This window comes from Heterocephalus glaber, unplaced genomic scaffold (assembly GCF_053883595.1).
Source record: "Heterocephalus glaber isolate CG9 unplaced genomic scaffold, H.glaber_assembly_v1.0 deba00000937, whole genome shotgun sequence".
NCBI lineage: Eukaryota > Metazoa > Chordata > Mammalia > Rodentia > Bathyergidae > Heterocephalus > Heterocephalus glaber.
Window position 1 is genome coordinate 14805173 of NW_028258173.1, and position 10502 is coordinate 14815674.

The window sequence follows — 10502 nt, forward strand, 5'->3', positions numbered from 1 at the left end:
GGCTCTGGGCTGGCACTCCCTGCCTGAGTCCCCACTGTTTCCCTGCTCCCAGACCAGTGCCTGGCCCTGGCAGGCAGCAGCAGATGAGCTCTCAGCTTCTCTCTGGCTGGTTCATAGCCGGCTTCTGCCAACATGGTACGCTGGGCAGACAGTTCTGGAAGCATTTCTAATCAGATGGATTAAGAAGGCCCATTGAACTTGGCCTGTAGGTTGGCTCCTTTACTGTGTCTACCCAGTGCTACAAGTGCTTAGTCACATGAGTTAGATGCTTCCCCTAAAAATCCTTGTCCGCCCTTCCCCTTCTTCCCAAGGTGGCTGCCACTTCCATTTCTGGAGCCTGCTGCTGTCAGAGAGCATTTGAGCCTCAGAATCCTTCTCAACACAAAGGAACCCACCCGGCAGCTCTCTTGCCCCTTCTTCCTGTCTGCCGCCTCTACCGTGGCCCTCACTGGGCTGCATGCAATTGCTTTGTGTTCTTCTAGATGGAGAAGTCTTCAAGAGCAAGGAAGGAGACATTCAGCCTTGTATTTCCCATGTCTGCCACAGTGGGTTGCTGAATGACTGATTGATTGACTGACTGAATGAATAATAGTACACAGCCAGGAGGGCTCAGAGAGGACAAGGGAGTACTTGCAGTGGCCTGCAGAGAAAGCTGTGGACTCCTGAGAGGCAGAGGGAGAGGGTGGCCCTCTGTTGCAGTGGCCTGGCATCCAGACCTAGTGGCCTTTAATTACCGTTGAGCTGGAGGGGGTGACTTTAGTTACTACCCCAAGGCCTCTCATCTTAGCCTTCTCGGGGCCGCCACCACCTGCTCACTCTCCTTGCTTTCCCCAGAGCTCACTCTGTGCTGCTGGCCACCCTTGAGCATCTGGGAAGATGAGCGGCTGTGGGAGGAAGGCCCTGACCCTGCTGAGCAGCATCTTCGCCGTCTGCAGCCTGGGCCTCCTGGGCATTGCTGTCAGCACTGACTACTGGCTCTACCTGGAGGAGGGTGTGGTTTTGCCCCAGAACCAGAGCACCGAGGTCAGGATGTCCCTGCACTCAGGCCTCTGGAGGGTCTGCTTCCTGGCAGGTAAAGGATTCGGAGATGGCCCTGATTCAGGAAAACCTGACCAAGAGGTTCTTCCCGGGGGGAGATGCTGGAAGACGACAGTTTGCTCCAGGCGATGTTCACAGACCCTAGGAAGTGCTGGCCACAGTGGCCCGCCACTTTCAGACTCATACCATGAGTCTCAATATCCTTTTGACAGCCCCATCCCCTGCCGGGCCAGCCTTTGCCATGCTCAGCCTGAGGGCTGAAGGAGAAGGACCGAACGCAGGTTTCAAATACTCTTATGTGTCTCAGTCCTTGAGCCGTGGGTCCCACGTGGTCCTTCCAACAACACTGCAAGGCTGACTTGTTACTTCTCCTTTACAGATGAGGAAACAAAGACTTGGCAGGTTAGACAACTTTCCTTAATTCAACTTCACTTGTTCCCACTAGTTTGCACTTAGCAGTTTCTCTGTTGCACTGTCCATGAAATGGCGCAGAGAAAACCCAGATGCAGGTCCTTCCAGCTCTGTTTTGATCCCGCCTATCTAGGCCTCCACCAGCTTCTCTGGAGCCCTGGGACTGGCTACACCAAGACCTCTGTCCTTTATCCATTTGTCATGGCCCTGCACCAGCCCACACACACAAAGCACCCTCGGGTGCATCCCCACGAGTCTAGCTGTGAGACTGGGCTGGCCAGGACAACCACAGCACAGTTCCCTGGGCTCTTCCTGGTGTTGCCCTGTAGCCTATGTGTACCTGGGAGGAGGCAGGTTTGTCCCTCACAGCTTTATGGCAGGGCTTTAGGGGATGGGATGGCAGCAGAGTGAAATTTAGCAGCAGGGACACCTTCAGGCCTGGCCCCCTATTCAGAGGCCTGAGTCTGCTTTGGGAACGAATAGTATCCATCTCTGACTTTATCTCCCACTGCTCCAGACTATGTAGCCTTGGTTTCTGCTTAAACTCAAAGCTAAAGTCACCAGGATCTGGTTTCCAAAGTGGTTGACAAAGCTTTGGGGGCTCTGTTCAATGATTTCCCCATTCATGAATTTCAATCATTCATGCACCCTCTGTCATCAGTCCCCTCTGCCCAGAAGAAATGAGATGGTACCAGATGTTCCCTTGGTGTGGGGTCACAGTGCTGTGCTCTTCCCATAGGACTCAGTGCCTGGATCCATCCTCCTAGAAGGATCAGATGTAACGACATGTTTTTCACCCATGCTGTGGGCTACCAGCCAGGGACAAAAACCCTCCTAGGGTTTGTATCCAGCCCAGGTGCAAAGATACTGTGGGCCAAAGATCCTGGAAGCATTTGGAAATTCTCTTTGAGCATACTAACCTCAAATCCATGTTCAAGAAGAACCTAGCAATGTATATATTTCTTGTCTCCGCAGGTGAGGAACGAGGACGCTGCTTCACCATAGAATATGTGATGCCCATGAACTCCCAGCTAATGTCAGAGTCCACAGTCAGTGTTCTAAGTAGGTGTCTTGAACGTTCCAATCTGGCCACTGGCTGGACAGAGAGGAACAGGGCAAAGGGAAGAATCAGGGTGACCAGCGTATTCTCCAGAGCTAATGCCCTAGCCTCAGCTGTCGGCACAGGCCTGGGTTCACTAGAGCTTGCTCTTCCAATTAATTTTCCAGTGGTAGAAATGGGCTGCTGGAGTCTCATAGTCATGACTCCAGTAAGTGAGAATGAGTTCATAGCCCAGGAATTGAACCAGTCTCTCTGGACTGTAACAAGACTGACTTTATGACCTTGACCTCACCAGCAGTGGTTCTGACCTCCAGACTGAACTTACAATATTGCAGTACAACTCTGGCACAAGTCCCTTGGTATGTAAAGGAGTTGGTTCCAGGACCCTTGCAGATATGAAAATCAAGGAATGCTCAAGTCTCTTATATCAAATAGCATAGTATTTGCATGTAACCTATACGCGCCCTCCTATACTTTATGTCATCTCTAGGTATTACCTAATGCAATGTAAACACTATGTAAGTAGTTGCTATGCTGTACTGTGCAGAGTCTGATGGCTAGAAAGAAAGTCTGTAATGTTCAGGACAGCTGCATCCATTGTAAGCATCACTACACAGTGCACGTCAGTAATAGCCCAGCTAGGAATAACAAAGACACTCCTGTCACTTGGACAAAGACCAGATAGTGTGTGTGTGTGTGTGTGTGTGTGTGTGTGTGTGTGTACTGAGGACTGAACCCAGAACTTTCACACACAGAACTACTTCCCCGTCCCTTTCTATTTTGAGACAGGGTCTTTCTAAGTCATTAAATTGCCCAGCCTGGGCTGAACTTGCCACCTTCCTGCCTCAGCCCCCCAGACAGGCCTGCAACCCCATACCTGGGTCAGAAAAATCCAACAGAACTGCTCCCCAAGTAATGACACATTGAAGAAGCCAGTTATTGTTCTCTGTGCCATGCAGAGCAGCCCCTTGCCATGGAAATGAAGAATTATCCTGGGAAGGAAGCAAGATGAGGTGACCAGGCCCTTCCACGGCTGCCATTGCTGCAGCCAAAATAGACTCCCAGGAGGAAAGTAGTGTACCCCTGAAGGAGAATACAGGGGCCCAGAATATGTTGAAGTCAGGCCTTCCAGCCCTGTGTGAGGAACAAAACCCTGCCCTCCCTGGGAGGTCCCCAGTCCCCTCTGTGGTGCGGGTCCCGGGAACCCATGCAGGGGCTGTGGGAGCTTAATAAACACTGCCACACACTGCCTGGGGTAACGGCCAGCAAGTACGGCCGCTGGAGGCTGACAGGCTCTTCCTCTGTCCCCTGGGTTAGAGATGATTCGCTCGGCCACACCATTCCCTCTGGTCAGCCTCTTCTTCATGTTCATCGGGTTTATTCTGAGCAATATAGGACACATCCGTCCCCACCGGACAATACTGGCCTTTGTTTCCGGCATCTTCTTTATCCTCTCGGGTAAGTTGTCTACTTTTCCTTTCCTGCATGCTAGACTTTTGATGTTTAACTCCTGAACAGCTCTGCTCCAGGAAGTCCTGATCACGGCTGTGGGTCAGCCCCTGGCACTGCCAACAGGACAGGTCCGAGCTGGAGGGGAGGCCCACCCGTGACCTGCCAAGATAGTGCAGGCACCCGGGCTGGCTCACCCTGGGCAGAGCAGGGAACGGAGCCCGGGGTCTCTCCTCACTCTGCACATCCCCTAGTACCTCCCTAGCTGCCGGTGGTGATGAGAATAGCTGTTGTTGAGGGGACTGTGTCTTCATGTTTGGGCATGAAAAAGAAATCCAATCTGTCTTTGAGTAATGGTCCCTTGAGCTCCAGCCCTCAGCTTCCCTTAGGAGACTGTCCCCACACTCCCTTCCATATCCCAATAGCCTGGGCCCACGAAGCCCCTGCAGCACCGACCTATCTTCCTTGACCGGCACCAGGCTGTCCTTCATTCACTGAGTCGCTATATCTACCAAGCTCTATCCTGGGTGCTGGCATCAATACCTACAAAAAGGTCAGTATAGTGGGAAACACAGATGAGTAGAAAGGAAAGAGGGACCGAGCCAGAAAAAAAGCTCCAATTGGGGTCAGCAAGGTCAGCAAGGCGCATCAGAGCCATGCTGGGAACTCAGACCAAGGGCTGCTCAGGGAAGGTGACCAGAAAATGAACTAAGGGGTGAGTAAGGAGTGAGCAAGAAGTGAGGCTGGAGTGGAATGGAAAGGGGGCCCTGTGGGGGAGAGAGGATGAAACACTGAGGGCAGGGAAGTATTGAACACCTTCCAGTGGGCACAGAGAAATGTGGTGAGAGGTGAAGGAGGGAAGACACCTGAGGTCATCTTATTGAGTTGAGGATTTTGAGCCAAGAAGTGCCATGGTCAACTTGGATGTTAGAATGTCCACTCTGAAGAATGGAGGAAGGAAGGAAACAAGAAAGGAAGTGGAGAGAACCAGGAAGCACAGGAGAGAGGTGTTGGTGGCCCGACCAAGGAGGATGAAGCAGAGTGATGGGAGAGTTTGAGGGCTGTTTGGGAGGTAAATTCAATGGGACTGGGACTGGGCTTTCCAAAAGGAGTCAAGGGTGAGAGCCAGATCCTTTCTTGGGCACTGATTGAATGGCATGTTACATCAGCAATGTAGGAATCATGGGAGAAGGAGCAGGTTTGGGCGAAGATCATGAGTTTAGTGTGGGAAATGCTAGGTTTGAGGTGTCTGTCTGACATCTGGAACATTTATAGAAGGCTGCTAGAGGTCAGGGTCTGGGGCTCATGGGATCACTAGGACCAAAGATAAGAGAATTGTGAGCTGTCAGCCTAAGAACAGGAGTGGAAACCATGGACATAGATGTGACTACTCACAGGGAGGGTATGGAGAGAGAAGAGAAAGGAATGTAGAAAGAAAGGTAAGCACTTTCTCCCCTTCAGGGTGACCTGTACATGTCAGAAGACCTTTTCTTTTGAAGATTTCTGACTTGGAAGAAAAGAATGACTTTCAGGGCATGAATCTTAAGTGTCCTGGACTGGTTGATTGGAGAGAGGCGACTGTGAAGGAGATACTTGGGCAGAAGATGCACGAGTGGCTTGAAGGATGGATGGATGGATAATGGGTGGGTGGATGGATGGATGGTTGTGTATATGGAAAGAAAGGAAAAATAGCTCTTGGGTATGAACTCTGATTGCCACTTGACTCCCAAGTCCCTTTAGCATCCTTTTCCCGACGTTTTCTTGTCAACATAGCTTGGGAACCAGGTGGCAGTTGGATTGCCTGATGCCCAAGGAGCTATTCCTTTTTATCTTTCCTTGAATTTATTCATCTATCTACACACTCACTCCTTCTGTCTTCTTCCTGTCCATCCATTTTTCAACCTACTCGCCAACCCACTGCTATCCATGCTTTCATATATTCATCCATCCTTCCACCCTTTCAGCCATCAATCCAACAGCACCTGCAATGCTTCACATGATGATAATTACACTTACTCTGAGAGCCACAGACCCAGGGTTAAGCTCTTTATTTTTTCTTGTATGAACATCACAATAGCCCAGGTTTTGAGAATTCAGCAATAGGCTGTAGGATCAAATAGCTAGGATTAAGCTGGGCCACCTGAAATTGTTTTAGTGATAACAGTAGGAAGGGGCATTTGGGGGCAACAGTGATTCAAATCGTGAATTAAGTACCAAGGAAGGCTTGAATCACACCTGTTTTCCTTTAACAGTCATCTTTTGAGATGCCCCAGATTCATAGAATAATGGGAATTAAACCTGAACAGCTCCACACAGAGTAATTAATTATGTCTTGATTCAATTACAGTTACTAATTGATGAGACTGATGCCTGAGGCAGCCATGTGCACAATGGCAGTTAGAGTTTTGGGACCCAGCAGCCCCTGGTCAAATGCTGGCCAGAATCTGGACATACTCCCTTTACATCTCCTGCATAAAGATCTCAGATAGGTCACTTCCTGTGGTCATGTGGGCTGCACAGACCCCAGGCCACACTGGTAGACCCACAGTGATGCCCTGAGTATCTCTGCCGAGGGAGCTGATTCCTCAGTTTAGTCGAAGCCACTTGCTAGCTTAGTGGTCCACATTAGTGTCACCTGGGGAGCTCTGAAGACAATGTGGTTCAGGCCTCCAGGCCAGCCTGAGGGAAAGAGAAGGTGCAGTGCTGGTGCTCAGGTAGGTGCATCAGACAGGTGCAAGCCACTGGACGAGAACCACTGAGCACTGCCCATGGCTCAAGAGGGTGGCTGCACAGGGCGCATTCTTACCTACAGCTGTCTACTGTGAAGAAGGTTCTGGTCTAGACAGGGCCCTGAGGAGGCTCCTGCTCCTCCTTGCATTGTGCATTGTGATCCAAGGCCTGGGGCTCTTTTCTTGATTGGTGCCACATCAGCCAATTTGGGGAGCCTCTGTGCTGTGCTGAGCTGAGAACCCCCTTCTCTCCCTGTCTTCACCCAGGCCTCTCTCTCGTGGTGGGCCTGGTGCTTTACATCTCCAGCATCAACGATGAGATGCTCAACAGGACCAAGGATGCTGAAACCTACTTCAACTACAAATATGGATGGTCATTTGCCTTTGCTGCCATCTCCTTCCTTTTAACAGAGGTAAGCTGCCTTGCTGCCTTGTGCCACACTGGGCTGGGTAGAGCTGGGCACTGCCCCGCTGGGCCAGGGGAAAGAAGGTAATCCACCCGCATGCTGGACCACCCACTCTATGTCCCTTCTTCCCAGAATGTGCCACACTCTGGCCTTTCCAGGTCTCCATCTGGGCCCTCTCTAGGCCCACTCCTGTCCCCACATCCATGGGCCACCCCACTCAATGGGTGCATTCTCCATGGCTGTGCGCTGTGCAGACCCCAGCCAGGCCCCAGCAATGAGCACTCCTCTGCTTTCTTCCCGCCCTAGAGTGCTGGGGTGATGTCAGTGTACCTGTTCATGAAGAGGTACACCGCCGAGGACATGTACAGGCCTCACCCCGGGTTCTACCGCCCACGTCTGAGCAACTGCTCCGATTACTCCGGCCAGTTCCTGCACCCGGATGCCTGGATCCGGGGCCGCAGCCCCTCTGACATATCCAGTGATGCCTCCCTACAGATGAACAGCAACTACCCAGCCTTGCTCAAGTGCCCTGACTATGACCAGATGTCTTCCTCTCCCTGCTGAACGCTCCCAACACCCACCTGGGACTGAGGACAGCCGAGGAACCCTTTCCTTCTCCCCTGCCAGCCCCTGAGCCCCAGGCCACCTCCTGCTTAGCCATGCTTACTTGACCTTGTTCTCTCCCTGCTTTTCCCAAAACAGCTCTAGGGCGCATCCTATTGGAGCCTACAGCCAAGAAGCTCGCTGATTGGCCAAGAATATGGGCAAAGCCCCACCTCTCGGGGGCCAATCGCAGCAGTGGCTCTCAGAAGCCAGCACCCCCATGCCAGGAGGGGACTGTGTTCCGGCTGTATATTGTTTCTGAACTCCCAGCTCGACGGCCCCAACCAAGGCCACCTCTGAGATGCCAAGTTCCTGACACAGACACAGCCAGCCTCGAGTGCCCGCCAAGTGGCCTGGCCCTCGTGTTCATGATCTGGGCTGTGAGGACTATTGGTGACTGATAGGGAGGTCTGGGTGGCCCAGAAACGTCCTTTATCCTGAAATACTTTATCCTGTCTGTCACCCACCTCCCTCCCCAAAACGCACCTGTCTGCGCACCCCATTCCCAAGGTGTGGCCTTTCCTCCACCCATCCCTCCATAACCCAGAGTCCCTGACCCAGGGGCTGGGGTAGGGGTCTGAGGTCACGCTGATTAAGTCACAAAGAGGTGTTAATGGCTGAAGATGTCTCAATACACATGGCCCCTTGGTGACATATTTAATGGGGCCTTTAATGCCTTAACCCAAAGAAGTGACTCTGACAATGAGAATCTGAGAATTTGGTTGGTCTGAGTTCATAGTACCAGCCACTGTGTCCATTCCTGGGGGTACTGTCCCTGCATACAAGGGCCAAATTTCCCATCCAAGGCCCTAAATCTAATCATGTAGACTGGGGTCTCTGACACCAAGGAGAAAGCAGCATTCAGAGGGACTGCCTGGGATTTGGAGCCAGATTGGGTGACACTTGGTGCATTTTGAGCCTAAACAAGCCAGACTCAGAATGATCCAGCTGCCCTCCCTCAGGATGCTATGAACATTTGGGGGTTGCCAATTTAATCCTAATATAGGGGAGCATCTGCTCCCTCGTTAGGTGACATATGTAGTGAATGAGATGCCTCCAGAAGACTAGATGTCCATTTTCCTGGTGGGAAACTGAGGCAGGAGGTTGTCAGCCCCTTCCATGAAGCCCCTGGGAAGAAACCAGCAAAGGGAGGAGCCACTGCCAACAGAGAAGCCCTCAATTCTCCAGATGCTGGCTCAGCTTGTACATGTTTGATTCTGGGATTTTGAGCAGCAAAACTATGCAGCTCTTTGCTGCATAGTTTTGCTACATCCACTTTTCTTTTGGTGTCTTTAGAACACCCTTGGGTCCTGCATACACAAAGCCATAGTGGGCGACTCTGGAGCTCCAGCAAGTAGTATAAGAACCCAGCCAGCTGGGCACTGTGTTGGTCAGCTCAGGCTACTGTGAACTCCTCAGACTGGGTGGGTCCAACAACAAAAATTTACTTTCTCACAGTTCTGGAGGCCACAAGCCCACCATCAAGTTATCTCCTGGCCTGGCTTCTTCTGAGACCTCTCCCCATGGCTGGCAGGTAGCCACCTTCTTGCTGTGTCCTCTCATTGTCTTTATGCCCTTGTATGCCTGAGGTCTCTGGTATGTCTGAATTCCCTCTTATAAGGACACCAATGAGCCAGGCATGGTGGCACACACTTGTAATCCCAGAGCTCTGGTAGGCTGAGACAGGAGGATTGCAAGTTCAAGCCCAGCCTGGGTAACTTGGTGACCTAATGAAGGCCCTCAGTTCAATCTCTAGTACTGAAAAAAGAAAATGGGAAGGGGTACCAATCAAATTGGATTATGGGATTAGGGCCCATCTTGATTTAGTAGAGGATCAATTGTAATTTAATCACTTCTTCAACAGCCCTGTCTCCAAATACAGTCACATTCTGAGGTGCTGGGGATTAGGGCTTCAGTGAACAAATCTGAGGGATGGCATAGTTCACTCCAGAACAGGTAGGTTTTGTCATAGCTGGGTGATTCCATTTGTCTCACTGCATAGTAGATGGGAACATCTAGAGAGGCTAGTTTTTGTCCCAGTTCACCCACTGACTCACCACAGACCCTCGGGCAACCCTTTCCAGTCTGAGGGACTCGGTGGAAATTATCCCCAAGCCCATTCCCCACACAACAACCCAGGACCCTAATGATTCAGTTCATCTTGCTCTCATACACAACTTTTCCGCCCTTGCCAGTAAACCATGAGCAACCACCCAGTGCCAGCTCCCTACTCCATGGAAATCCTAGCAATGACTGTCTCCTCCTTGGTCATTGTTCACAGAGTAACACCTAAGCCACCACATCCCTCAGGGCAAAGAAATCCGTCAGTGTGCTTGAAAATGGATAGGTAGCGTTTCCAAGCTGGATAATTGTTCAGATGTGCTCAACTCCAATTTTGTCAATGTAATTAACTCCTAAGATATACTTTCTCTCTCTAAAATGTTCTTTCTCTGTCATTGTGCCAGGCTTGTTTTTGTGCACATGGAAGAAATAGAATCCACTTCTAAATACAAACAGATTGTTGACTGTGATGTCATTAGCATGGGCTTTGCCCAGCCTGGAGGCTGAGCTGCCAATCAAGGAGCTCACACTGGAAGTATGCAAGTCACGCTTGCCTGAGGGACAAGTTCTGGGTCATTTTCTTCTTTCTCATGGTGCGATGGGTAACTGTGTCCATAACCACTGCAGTTTCCTTTCCATCTATAAATTAATCTCAGGACCAGAGCAATCTGGAGCCTCTCCTCACTCAAAACATTTTTCTCAAACATTGGTATGCATAAACTCAACTCAGAAAGCACCCAGGAA

The 10502-nt window shown here is 51.0% G+C and overlaps 1 protein-coding gene across 4 annotated transcripts in view; it reads left to right on the forward strand.

Annotated features, from left to right (window-relative positions):
• Nucleotides 1–10213, forward strand: part of Cacng5 (calcium voltage-gated channel auxiliary subunit gamma 5) — a 50184-nt gene extending 39971 nt beyond the window's left edge. Inside the window, exons 2-6 of one of the 4 annotated variants that reach the window (XM_004870261.4) lie at nucleotides 835–1072; nucleotides 2425–2511; nucleotides 3827–3967; nucleotides 6955–7100; nucleotides 7401–10213. In XM_004870261.4, coding sequence (XP_004870318.2) covers nucleotides 877–1072; nucleotides 2425–2511; nucleotides 3827–3967; nucleotides 6955–7100; nucleotides 7401–7658 — 828 coding nt within the window. In that variant the 5' untranslated portion in view covers nucleotides 835–876 and the 3' untranslated portion in view covers nucleotides 7659–10213. The remainder of the gene's footprint in view (nucleotides 1–834; nucleotides 1073–2424; nucleotides 2512–3826; nucleotides 3968–6954; nucleotides 7101–7400) is intronic. The other 3 variants (XM_013067608.3, XM_087208587.1, XM_013067607.3) reach the window with 3 other exon arrangements.
• The last annotated feature ends 289 nt before the right edge of the window (nucleotides 10214–10502 follow it).